Here is a 13,301-nt window from a genome sequence, read left to right on the forward strand (position 1 = left end):
CAATACAACTGGGCTGGACAGCCACAAAAAAGGTTCACAGGCTGAGATCAGTGCAAAAAAAAAAAAAAAAAAGTTGATTAATTTTGAACATCCGTGCACAAAAAGACAGGTGCTCAAAAGGCAAAAAATAATTTAAAATAAGTGACGTTTGCAGCTGTTTTTACTCACTTTTTTAAATTATTTTAATTAAGAGGTCAGGCCTGATAGGGTGGTTTGGTGCACAGACTCATCAGCTGTTTTGGAAAGCATACAGTCAACAACAACTGGCAGAGACGATGTACTCATTGAACTCTTCCATTGCTTACAAAGACTTCACAGAGGTGGTATAGATATACAGTTTTGTTGGGTGCCGACTAGCAAAAGGGGCATTACAAAAAGAAACAATAGTACCACTTGGAAAATGAGAAGGAAATGCAGTGGTTAAGAAGAAAGGAAGGGAATGTCACAAAATTAGTCATAACAAAGACATATAAAAAAGGAACAGAAGAGAGGAAGTCATCATAACAAAACTCAGAATAGATCATACAGACTTAAATGGCACCATGTATGTAGTGGGGAAAAGAAACAGTGACAGGTGTGGGAGTGGGATTTGAGAAGCAGAGGAGACAAGAGTCACCAGGATGCCATTTTTTTTACTTTCTTCAATGACAAATAATGGGAAGAATTTAGGAAATGAGGTGAACTAATATGATGGTATACACACTTGTACGGTAGGTGGCGGTGTGCACTGGAAAGTCGTTTGCGACCCGCCAATCAACTGAGAGAAGAAGAAGAGTGACCGCGGGCGGTGTTGATGACGCAGGAAGAGGGAAATCCAAAACAGCTCGCCTCGCGTCCCCTTCAGCTGGAAGTGAAGAAGTAAAGTTGAGCCCTGACAGCGGTTGTAAAGTGGAAGGCAGTTGTTAAAGCGGGAGAAAAGTAAGTAATTGTGATTTAGTATCGAGTAAACAACATCTTATTTCGACTACTGTGTGTCTTTTACACTTACAAAAACAGACTAAGATGCTTTTGTAGCCACGTCAGTTAGCAGGCTAACAACGGTAGCTTGGAGTTAACGTTAGCATCACCATAACATTATCTGAACTCTCAGAGCTAACTGGCGTTTAGCTATTAAGCGAGTGGATATTTTCTGGCTGGTTTACTTTACCCTCCGCTCAGCAGGATGCAGAGGGCTTCCCGTTTGAAGCGTGAACTTCAGATGCTGAGCACCGAGCCACCTCCCGGGACAACATGCTGGCAGACTGAGGAGAGGATAGACGACCTCCGGGCACGTAAGTATTCACAGCCTGTAATGCTGCAGTTGTACTCAGCAACATGTCACATACAGACAGGTGACAAACTAAAGGAAAACCCTGAATAAATGAGTGGAGAAACTACGAATGCAGCTTACTGAGACACTTCAATCAATCAATCAATCAATCAATCAACCAACCAACCATTGTTTACTGAGTTCACATTCAGTGGGCTAGACAGATACAAAAATAGCAATGGCAATAAAGTGATGATAAAAGTCCATACAAACAAATACGTAGCAGCAATGTCTATTAAGAATTATAAACAGTAATAAAAAACAGTAAAAAGACAAAAAAGTTAAATAATAAGAATACAGTCTGCCATACATAACAACAACAACAACAATAAAAACAGTAATATGTACAAAATCATGTGTCAGCTAACCAAAGCAGGAACACTATATAACAACCATATCATCTAGCATATGCTTGAAATGGCTTAATGCCTTTAATTTGTCACCCATGTGTATATTGCAAGCTAAATGACTTTTTTTTATCTTTCTGATAATTTATTTTTTTCTTCCTCTTGTTCACAGAGATAGTGGGCGGAACTGGGACGCCATATGAAGGTGGACTCTTCTCCTTGGAGATCAAGGTCCCAGAGAGGTACATTTTCCCTAAGCTTTAACACTGACATTAGGGCTGCGTACTCTTTAAAAATTACAATACCAGTACCATTACCAGCATCCAGAAAGTGATACTAATACCAGTAGAGTACTTTGTTTGATGTATTTCTATACTTAATACTCCATTATGTAAATGGAAGCATTTCAGGTACATAAAATGCCACCACCACTCCTCTCTATCTAAATGATTTATACACACATTTGTTTGACAGTGATTTACATTTGAGCAGCACATCACAAGGCTTGTGCAGTCATCTCAACTTTTAAAACTCAAGGGACAATTTTACACACTTTCATCTCTTTACACCTGGATTACTGCAGCCACCGTTTTTCTTGCCTGAATTTTAACTAGAACCAATACAAGTATCACATCAGTTTAGTTTCAGCCCCTTTCCACTGGCTCCCAGTAAGTTAAAAAAAAAATAGATTTTAAGATTTTACTGATCATGTTTATGGCTCTCCCAGTTATATCTCTCACATCTTAGTATTGTACACTGCACGCCAGTATGAACTTTGAGATCAGGCAGAGGTCTCCTGTGTGTTGTAGCTGCAGGTTGTAGCTGCTGCAGTCATGGGTCAATCACGAGTCACATTATAACGAGGAGCACTTGTGGTGATTGGCTGCGAGAAAAACTGTAGAAGTTGTCTTTTTTTCTAGATCTGGGTAAAAAGGATTGAATGCAGGTATCTTCTGACTTAATACATTTTGACACTACTTGTACTGAATTACTTCAGTTAATACTTCAAAGGTATTAAGTACTGATACCCAGCCCTAATTGATATGTTCCCTCTCTCTCGTTTCATTGTCATAAACACTTACTGCAGTGTAGTAGGACTGACCTGCTGTTTTCTTCTCGCAGGTACCCATTTGAACCTCCCAAAATGCGATTCTTGACCCCCATCTACCACCCAAACATTGACAACTCAGGACGCATCTGCCATGATGCCCTCAAACTTCCGCCAAAGGTTGTCACAGACTTCCCAACAAAAAAAGTTATTTATGGTCTGCATCCATCGTCTGGTTTTGTTTGTCTGCTGTCAGATTTTAATTATTCTTTTCTATTATTCAGGGTGCCTGGAAGCCATCCCTAAACATCTCCACAGTCCTCACCTCCATTCAACTGCTCATGGCTGAGCCCAATCCAGACGACCCGCTCATGGCTGATATAGTGAGTCACACATAATCTTGCATTCAAAGATTTCATACGCTCATACATCTATTACAGTGGCAAAGCTTTGATACACATTCACACTGCGGGCGATTTCTTTGCTTTTGTGAATATTTTAATACAAATAATTTCAACAGAGCTTTTGCAAAAACTTTTGACATTATAGTGGCTGAGACCTAAATAACACAGCTTAAAATTTGCACCTGGAAAAGAAGTAAATACTCTTTCTAGTATGCATTTTAATACAGGCAGAGGGTTTTTTTTTCTCTCAATGCCAGAATAACTTGTTACTTGTCAGCCTGAGAAATCTTTACCTCTTGTCACACAAAAAATACAGCCCCTTGCAGTCTAAAAATTGCATTAGAGAGCATTTCAATTTTGATACTGTGATCAATTTTGTATCTCCGTCGTATACGCATGTAAAGAGACGCTTACATTTTTTGAATGCAGTCATCAGAGTTCAAATACAACAAACAGCTGTTCATGGAGAAGGCCAGGAAGTGGACAGAAGAACATGCTGTTCAGAAGAACATGGTAAGTCTCTCTGATCTAATGGTGAAGCAGTTGTAACTTACTGTCGTTCATGACTAAAACAGTTCACCTCTTTAACCTTTTTAATTTCATCATGGACTGACTGACTTTGGGTCAGCTGCATTATTCTTAGTGGGTGACATGAATATTTTGTCTGTTCGGGGTTCATACGCTGTATTGAAAAGTATGGAATCTGATTGTAGTCATTTTCAGGTCTGGATGATTATTGAAAACAGAAAAAAAAAATTGTTTCCAGACTTTTGCCTCCGCAACTGCTTATCCCATTCAGGGTTGCAGGTGGGCTGGATTATATCCCAGCTGACATTGGGCAAGAGGCGGGGTACACCCTGGACAGGACGCCAGACTATCACAGGGCTGACACATAAATACAGACAACCATTCACACCTACAGGCAATAGAGTCACCAGTTAACCTGCATGTCTTTGGACTGTGGGAGGAAGCCAGAGAACCAAGAGAAAACCCCCACACACGGGTAGAACATGCAAACTCCGCACAGAAGGGACCCTCCCTGTGAGGGGACACTGCTAACTGCTGCACCACCAACACAGCCTCCTGTATCATCCAGTGTCAACAACATGTTTTCCATTGTGTCAGAGAGTGCAGGCCAGAGGGAACGTGATGTCGTTGAAAGCAAGGCAAGAAGTATGGTCTGTGACAGCTTTGCCACAAAAGCCTCACAGCTGTACCAAATCTGAACATCTAGAACAAACTAATTTAAAAGAAAATGCTGTAATATCTTTGAATATCATATATACATTGTTATGCAGTGATGTTGTTATCAGGAATGTAAACGGTCTGTCCTTTATGCTTACGGAAACCATATCTTTATGGCTGTGTTCGTCGTCTCCATGGACACAGTAAATAAACAAGGCTGCACAAATGCCATGAAGCACTATTATTTAACTTGTTTCAACTAATTTTTGGTTCTTATTTATTAAAGAAACTTAAAAAATATGGGGGAAGTAATGACATAATTTATTCAACATGTTAAGGTAAAATAAGACGAGTAAAGGTGGCACCAATTAGTTTACTTCTCTGGGCAAAGATGAGTTACTTCTCTGGGTTTGGTGGTAAATGATGTATGAGTTACGTTACCTGGCTACAGTCTTCTTGCAGTTATTTGGCAACATAATAGTCTACATAGTCAGAATGTAACATACTTGTTAACAGTTGGATTTTAAAACCATTTGTTAACATAATTAACATCTGATATGGTCTGAAGAATCTGTCACTGTAGAAGCGCTGTGTAGTGGTATATTTTGCCCACAAGGTGGAGCTGTTGTACCTCCATAGAAAGGTTGTCTGCTTATTTATTATGTACTTGCAACAAAGTGATGCAGACTGTTTGAGTTATGTTCAAACATTTAACTTCTCCAGGGTGTCTACAGGTCCTAAAAACTCTTAAAATGTCTTAAGTTTTCTTAATATAAGGCCTCAAAAACTCTTAAATTGTCTTAAATTCAGATTTAAATATTCATTCAGTCATATTACCACAAAGAATTCTCCAGCCTGAGCCCAGTGTTTACAGTCATTGGACAGAGAGTTTTCTTTTTACATTTAACACATTAAACCTGTTGTCATACATATATAATGTTTATTTCCATTGCGGGGTTGGTTTTAAATTTCACATAAGGTGGTATTAAAAAGGTCTCAAAGAGTCTTAAATTTGACTTGGTTACATCTGTAGACACCCTGTCATCAGTTTTGAGACGTGGAGGAGCATATGTGGGCAATGCAGTCATTGATTAAAATGTTTTGTGTCTGTCTTTGTTCAGGGAGTCGTGGAGAGCAACAAAGAAAATACTCCAGATCAGAATGTTTCATCCCGCAAACGGGAGGCTGGCAGTGCACAAACGGAGACAGAGGAGCCCGCAAAGAAAACCTGTGCCTAGTTTCAGTTTCACACAGGACAGCCACAGGACTCCCTTCTCTGACGCCACCATGCTTTATATGCCTGTCTATTTGTAAAGAGTTTAATTTTAAATTTTAATTTAGCGCTGACGCCTTCTTACATTTACTTTGTATGCATTCTCCTTCTTAATCCAAAAATACCCACATATTCATATGTATATTTGTTTTGTGTTGTGATATTAAATTGTATTTTAACTTAATGCCAACATTCAGTTTTTTTAATGTTTTGCATGAAATGCTTTTACTTCTCTTGTGTTGTGAAGGTGTGTTTCACAATAGATGGAATATACAGTATGAAGATAATTTTATTCAAACATATGCTTACCAGTTGTATACAAAGTATGTACATCCTAAATAGCAAAGGTTTGTTTTTTTTTTTTACAAACTAAGGATTTATTTCTTAATATATAAAATTATATATTTGCTGTTTATCATATAAAAAGAGAGACAAACATCATAAGGCTGTAGTGAGTCAATACCATGCTAGTTCAGAGGTAGTTACATTGTATGTACATATTGCTAGTTTACTCTAACGTCTGTAGAAAGATAGCTACATCCCATTCAGTCTGTATAAGCGCTTGCCTCTTGTCAGGCAGATTTGCATATTTGAGACAAAATTGTGTAAACCGTATGAAACTGTGCGACGTGTTTCCTGTTGCATTTTTGCTGCCACATAAAGAATAACATTCTCATAAAGGCTATTACTCAGTTGCAAAGAAATATATCTGACAATAACATTTCTGTGAATGAAAAATGTTAGCTTACTCTGGTAAAAAATGTCCCGGTGTGTCTGATAATGACTCCCTTTCTTTGAAACAGACTGAAGCAATAGAATAGAACTTGTATTGAAACAAAGATAAGTCCACTTAAAATATAACCAAACAATCTGTAACCTCTAAGCTGCATGTCTCACGATCACATTTCAGTATAAACATTTACACGTAAAATTCTACTGGTTCTACCTTTATTTCCCCTGGCTAAACCATTGATTTGTCCGATGCTTAGATTTTCCATGACAGCTTTTGCTTGAGCTTTCTTTTTGCCATGTGAGTCCATGACTGACACAGTCCCCTGGGTAGTGTCTGAAATTGTCCTTTATTTTAACAGACATGTGCTGTGGTGTTTCCTTTAATAGTCTTTACTGTGAAGGGAACTTTTAAGTTGCACTCTCCATTTTCAGAGGCACTTTGTTGTGTTCTCATAGGCTTCTCTAGAGTACTCTACAGTCTCTGTGTGGACTCATTGTGAGGCGCTTGAGGACTGAGCCGGTCTTGCTGCTGTTGTGTCGATGATGGTCCTTTAGTGTCCATAGTGTCCCAGCTATTCAGACAGCTAGCTTTGAGGCTCACGGATGAGAGGTGAGGGAAGGAGTCATGGTAGAGTGATACAGAGGGCAAGTGTTATGAATCACATCTTGATCCAAACTCTTCAGACATTTATCGTCGCTCAGGCTCCCCTCTCCTTCTGTCACCCTGTCTCTATCTCTGGCAGTGGGAGTGGGTATCTGGCAAGGGATGAGAGGGACTGAGGAAGTAGAAGAGCAGTGGGAAAACCTGATTGGATCCAGTCGGGGTTGAAGAGAGGACCCCCCGCTGTAAAGGGCATCAGCGAGTGACACCTGTGTTGAAGAGTCGGAGCAGGAGCTCTTCTCTGTCTCCACAGACACCAGCGAGTCCAGGGTGCGGTCCCGGCGTAGCTGTGGACGTGCTTTGGGGTGAGGCCAGAAGAAAAACTGGGTGTGGTCTCTTGTGAAAAGGAGGAAGAGGAGGGGGTTGAGGCAAGCAGGCAGGGGCTGTAGAAGCAGGAGAACTGATTTTAGCACCTCCTCCCCCAGAGAGAGGAGACCCAGGAGGGAGCAGAGGGACAAGAAAGCTACTGGTACATAGAGGAGGCCATTGGTGAATATTAGCCAGGCAACATGTTTAATCATAGCGCAGTCCCACAGGCCTTCGCACTCTCCCCTAAGTAACTCCCAGTACAGACGGATGTATGAGCCTGTGACTATAAGCAAGCACAGAGTGTTCATCATAATGAGCGCCAGGGGAAAGCCCAGGGAGGATGGCAGTCGAGAGGATGGGGGCGGCAGGGGTGAGGGAAGGCAGAAAGGTGAGGACCCATACTCCCCAACTCCTACCAGTGGGAGAGAAGCAAGGGTGAGGGAGAGAGTTAGGCAGAAAAGTGCACATGTGCGCACACTCCCAAGGGATGGGGACTTGCCATAGGCACGGGCACATGTCACGCTCACGCCACACTGCACAGCTGCCAGAGTCAGCAACAACACACTCGCCTCAGACGCAAACACCCACACCCATCCCGTTGCCTGACAGCCAGGACCCCCTTCCCAGCGGGCACCGTGGTGACCAAACTCTCCCAGGGTCAGAGCGTCCACAAGGGCCAGGGTGCATGTGCACACACCTGTCAGCAGGTTGGAAGCACCCATGCAGGCCACGGTGAAGCGGAGCGGCGACAGGTAGCCGGGTGAGCCGAAGAGGGACAAGAGCAAGAGGGAGTTCCCCAGAAGAGACACCAAGGAGATGGACCACAAGCCCACACGGACCAGCCAGCTGCCCAACAGAGTGTCACAGGGACGGAAAGGACCTGCAAACACAGGAATCATCAGCTTTAGATTAACAATTTCCTTACGCTGTAATTGTGACAAAACAATGTGCAAGCCAGTTGACAACTGCTTGATCATTACCAATGAAAGTGGAATTTAATTTACCTGGAGTGGGTGTGCATTGGACACTGGTCTGTAGTTTGGATTCCTCTATTTCTAGTTGGAACTCTTCCAGGTCAGGATCATCTAGAATAAAGCATTGTAAGGGTTAACTTCTGTTAGGTTTCATGACAGTTACATTTAGAAGACTAAATAGATCTGTTCATGACATGACAAACATTGTAACCGTCACTCCCCATCTATTTCCATGCCTCCTTTATGTTGGAATAGATATATCCACTAGATGGCACTAGAGTGCAGATTCAAAAGTTCCTGATCTCAACAGATATGTCAACAGTGAAGGAGGTTGCAATAATGCCTCTTTTATCAGAGGCAGTGTTGTACACACTGGTGGTCTGTGAGGTCAGTAAATGCATCACAACATGTGGACGGGATTTTTTTTTACAATTTGAATTTAACAGATTCGTTCTGTTTTGCCATTTTTTAACTGCCTTTGTCATGTCTCCGTCATGGCCCAGGCCCCCAAGAAATATAAGATTTATATTTTCCTTGCAGGGCCCCAGGAAGGGTGCTGGTCTTTGAAGTTAATTTTCATAGTGGCCAAACAGTGGAGTCACAACTTACGAGTCTGGCCCCAAAACACTTTTCTCCTATAGACTTGCATTGTAAAAGAGGTGTCTTTAAATCAGTGAGAATTTTTTAGAGTATCACACTCGTGAAACGACTTATTTTACAATCAGACTTTGATCCATTTGGTCCAATAACGTGGAAACTCAGAGTCAGATGATTAAATCAATTTATCTCGTTCAAGTTAATGGAGCGCTAAACAGGAAGTAGCTGGCCCAGCTGGCAGAAGTATCTAGTTCGCTTTCTCTGTGGGTGCTGATCATTCAGGTAATTTTATATGCAGTTAAACGTTTTTTTGCTTCCTGTGCTACTAAGCAGCTTTCACACTCAAACACTGTATCCATTTCTCTTTACACATCCATGACACTGCCCCCACAATATGCGGTGGTTCTGCCCTGTTGTTGTTTTTTCCAGAAAACATGCACATATATGGATGACAAGAATAAGGAGTACGAACAGAAGACTCCACCCATGTCTGTTAATGTTGAGCACAAATGAGCCTTTACTCTGCATGTGTACATATACACAGTATGTTTAATTGTGTGTGGCACTGGCTTCAGGCGGTTGGTGCAACAAAGGAGGTGATCTAACATTCTTCTACAATGATATAAAAACACTGCAGAAGATAATTGGCACTTGTCTGAAATTTGATCATCACGACTGTTTTTCCAGCAATTAGAGGTGAATAAATTTTAATCAGCGTTATGTCATGCTTTAATCATCTTTTGTTATTGTATCTTTTGGTACACCCAGCAATTGTTTATTTTCAGCTTTAACGGTGCAGGTTTAATGGTTTTAATTTCAACTTAATTTCGGTTTATTGGTTTTTATATTTTTCGCCTGCCACAGGAATGCATGGAAGGGTCAACGCTCATGTGTATGTGTGTGTCAGCTGCCAGGTAGCTGTGGTTTCAGCAAGGCTCTGACATGTTTCAAGTGGGCTTTAGTCAATAATTCGGCAATGAGCATATGGAGCTCAGATTTCTGTCTATTGCTTTACCCCCCAGTCCCGGGTGTGTACCATGTGTGGTTTATACTGCAAATAGGCTTGCGCAGATGTCGTAATGGCATCATTTCTTACAGTGTGTGTCTGCGTGGCTAGGATACACTGGTACAGTCCTCTTGTGTAAGTCCTCGTCAGTGTTGCTCTGCTCCGTGTCCCACTGGCCGGCTGGCTTGTAGCTATCACAGGAACCATACACACAGCACTGGTAGGCATAAGGCATCTCTATAACCCTGTAACAAACACATGGAACGGTATTGAAAATAGACCAGGAAAAACAATGCCATGACAGATGGTTCAACAAGTGCACAGAAAATGGTTACAAAACCTTAAGACTTGCATGATGTTCACTTGAATGTGAGCTTGGGCGCTACCAGCTTAGCTTTGAAACAATACTGTATATTCTCAGTTAAAAAGCAACCTCAAATGCTGATGAATTCAGGACTGGCATGCATACTTGATTTTTCTTGCCCTGTAAAAATATGGCTAGATAGACAGATAGATAGACAGACAGATAGACAGACCCTGTATTAAAAATTATAGATATGTACAGCTAGAAGTAATTCTTTCAGTTATACACTCTTTATAAGGTTACATGCAAAATGGCGACCAGGCACAAGAGTGATGTTTGGAAGTATTTCCACCAAATGAACAAATTGAATGTGCAGTGCATGCTATGTAACATTAAATTTGTGGATCAAAGAAGAAGGAATTTTGAAGATTAACCATTTGCACGCTAAGCACAAGGAGAAATCAGTGGAGACACAACAGGCAATCTCCCATCACCTGGTGGTTTTTCCTTTATGTAGGCTAAACTCTACAGCCTGTGCAGCACAGAAAGGTTGGCTAATCCTGACCATAGACTGTGAAAAATAATGGATGAAGCTACCATGACATCACCCATTGGTTTGTGGGCTGCCGTTATGAGCTGCCACCATCTTGGTTTTATGGGGCCAGAAGTGACCATATTTATTTGAGAGGGTGGGGCTGTGGAGGAGCTAAGTGTGGATCTGACTCATACTATAAACCTTATTAAAATGTAAAAGTGTGAACTGTATGAAAATTCGATACATACAGTTGTCATGCCTGTCGAATTTAGCCATAGAGACCAACACTGTTTTTTTGTATCAGGCTGTAAACATGTTTGTTTCTGCTCTAAAGTTGGGAGCCAGCCTCAAGTGGCCATTTAAGGAACTGCAGTTTTTTGGCACCTATCCTCCACCTTCATTTTTTAGGCCTGGAGGTTGCTGCTTGACTCAAAACACTGCCTGCATTTTTGCTTTGGTGCTCGTTTTGAACCCTGTTCTTCAGCCAGAATTTTCAGGAGTTCTTCAGTACTCTATTGTGCAAGTATTCGATTATGGAAGTGACTTAAAACGCCCATCCCTGTTATAAATCTCTGTCTGAAGACATAAAAAAAATCAAGCCAATCATGTACAGGGAAAATGTTGGTAAAACTGTCAGTTTTCTGAAGTCTGGATCAGCTGACTTTGTTGTAGATGGCTGTACGCAAAGATTCACCGCACACATACGGTGCTTTTGAAAGGGCGTTTTGCCAGGAGTTCTGTTTTGGATGATGTTCTACAATAATGCTGACATTGCCACTTGATCACCTGCCATCTCCTATGTCTTTGAAACTAATGCTCCATTTTCACTGCACCTTTCCAGGCCTTCAGGGGTCTATGTAACAAGAATTAACTTGCTGCTGACAAATGCTTCCTCATTGTTGAAGTTCAGTTCAGGAATGGCTTTCAGGAATGGCTTGCAGGGATACAGTGTAATTAGTTCATTGTCAGCCTTGGCTGCTTTTGGCTAATTAAAGATATTAATATAAAACTGTGAGAGGAAGGATAATTGTAGGGGTGGGAAAAATGCATTGTTTTTCACAGCCACAGGTTACACACCTGAGTAAGTTAGAATGTTAAGTTTCTGATGAGAAAGTATGAAATATTAAGTAAGAAAAAGATGCATGATGGTGTGTTTGTGTGTTACCTCATTCGGGGGAAGTAATCAGGACTGAAGGCCTCGTATAATTCTGTGTTGCCCCTCAGCTTGAGATGGGTGAGACCCCCCAAACCTGCAACAGGTACTGAGCTGAGACGGTTCTCAGTCAGGTCCCTGAGATGAATATAGAAAGAAATTGAGAAAGAAACAGAAGAGGGGTGGGTGTCAGATCAGGCCAAGTCCGTGTTTACAAAATGTGTTTTCGTTTCACATATTGCCGAGGGTCATCTTTGGTAACAAAAAGTCCTTGTCTCATAGATATTTTAAACTGTTCAGACAAGGCTCTATCAGATTCCCTCCAGATAACACTTCCTGTCAGATGTAGTGTATCTGCTTGTTTAGTTATGCATACTTCAACCAGTCTTTGTACAATGAAGCAGTTTGTATTGGCATGACCTGAGATGAATCTCCTGGCCACACAGAGGGGGTTTTCAAACAATAAATGCATATCAGTGTTCTCTGTAGACTCAGCCAAAGGCAACATGTTTTGTGTCGCACACACAGTCAAGCGTGGAGTGTTTGTGTAAGGCGAAGGCTCTGACATACAGCTTAACTTTAATTAAACATGTGCAAATTCTGCAAGCCTTCTAGGGGCGGGAAGAGTGACAGTGCAGAAGGACCAGATGAAAGGGAGTAGAGTCTTAGTGATAATAATGTATCTGTGTTTACTCACAGTTTGATCAAAGAGTGAAGCGAGGCGAACGCATCCAGGTGGATCCACTCAATCATATTCCAGCTCAGATCACTGTCAGAACAAAGATTCACAGTGAAGTGAAATGGACTGAAAGTAACTACACAGTGAATGATGTGCCTTGATCGCCACTAGGTGTCAGTAATAGGTTGTAAGTTTGTGTAGTTTGATCTTTACCCATGCTTCCTAACCATGATGGCTTATGACCCCTTAAAGTGAAGCAGTCTCTACTTGTGGCATCTCATCATACCATAAGTGATTTCCATCTCATAGACTGTTTCATTTAGATCCAGGGTGTCAAACGCATTTTGTTTTTTTGGGCCACACACAGCCCAATTTAAGTATCCCAGACCAGTAAAACCATTGCATAATAACCTATAAATAACAACACCTCCAAATGTCTCCCCTTCTTTTAGGGTAAAGAAGTACATTCTTAACGAAATAATCCATTTAGAAAACAGATGATGAACAGCCTGAGATGTCTTGAGATGTCTTGAGATGATGTTTTAGTTTTTCCACATCCAGTCAGTCCACTACTCACTGTCATTACTTCCCATTTTTCCATACATTTTTGCCCCTATGTAGTGCTGCAGGGCAGGCATCACCACACCGAACTAAAGTGAAGGCCATTGAGGAAGCAAGTTAAGCTATCCCCCGCCTCTACAAATTTGCAAATCAAAAGTTGTGACAGTGCCTCAACAGCAGGGTTCCACCAGTATTGTTTTAAGATAGAAGTCTGATATAGATTC

General features: G+C 41.3%; 2 protein-coding genes across 4 annotated transcripts in view; one reads left to right on the forward strand and one right to left on the reverse strand.

Moving 5' to 3' along the window:
• Positions 1–768: 768 nt before the first annotated feature.
• On the forward strand, positions 769–5,750 carry ube2t (ubiquitin-conjugating enzyme E2T (putative)). 3 transcript variants are annotated; one of them, XM_033629951.2, is made up of 7 exons: positions 769–918; positions 1,162–1,271; positions 1,829–1,898; positions 2,779–2,884; positions 2,989–3,087; positions 3,538–3,621; positions 5,415–5,750. In XM_033629951.2, exons 2-7 carry the CDS (start codon positions 1,163–1,165, stop codon positions 5,529–5,531), a joined length of 585 nt encoding a protein of 194 aa, XP_033485842.2. In that variant the 5' UTR covers positions 769–918; position 1,162; the 3' UTR covers positions 5,532–5,750. The 3 variants fall into 3 exon arrangements, with proteins under 3 accessions (XP_033485842.2, XP_033485844.2, XP_033485843.2); XM_033629952.2 differs by having other exon boundaries at positions 772–918; positions 1,159–1,271; XM_033629953.2 differs by lacking the exon at positions 3,538–3,621.
• Positions 5,751–5,837: 87 nt separating this feature from the next.
• The window catches only part of lgr6 (leucine-rich repeat containing G protein-coupled receptor 6), a 50,097-nt gene continuing 42,633 nt past the window's right edge, over positions 5,838–13,301 (reverse strand). Inside the window, exons 14-18 of the mRNA XM_078170008.1 lie at positions 12,535–12,606; positions 11,850–11,975; positions 9,936–10,090; positions 8,273–8,353; positions 5,838–8,148 (exon numbers count right to left, since the gene is read on the reverse strand). Of these exons, the coding sequence (XP_078026134.1) occupies positions 6,896–8,148; positions 8,273–8,353; positions 9,936–10,090; positions 11,850–11,975; positions 12,535–12,606 (1,687 nt within the window). The 3' untranslated portion in view covers positions 5,838–6,895. The remainder of the gene's footprint in view (positions 8,149–8,272; positions 8,354–9,935; positions 10,091–11,849; positions 11,976–12,534; positions 12,607–13,301) is intronic.

Source organism: Epinephelus lanceolatus, chromosome 8, assembly GCF_041903045.1.
Source record: "Epinephelus lanceolatus isolate andai-2023 chromosome 8, ASM4190304v1, whole genome shotgun sequence".
NCBI lineage: Eukaryota > Metazoa > Chordata > Actinopteri > Perciformes > Serranidae > Epinephelus > Epinephelus lanceolatus.

Excerpts from the sequence above, each read along its gene's own strand:
- ube2t (XM_033629951.2), top strand. The coding sequence starts at position 1,163 with ATGCAGAGGGCTTCCCGTTTGAAGCGTGAACTTCAGATGCTGAGCACC. Across the intron at positions 1,899-2,778 it reads GAGATCAAGGTCCCAGAGAG|GTACCCATTTGAACCTCCCA; the intron begins GTACATTTTCCC and ends TTCTTCTCGCAG. Across the intron at positions 3,622-5,414 it reads ATGCTGTTCAGAAGAACATG|GGAGTCGTGGAGAGCAACAA; the intron begins GTAAGTCTCTCT and ends GTCTTTGTTCAG.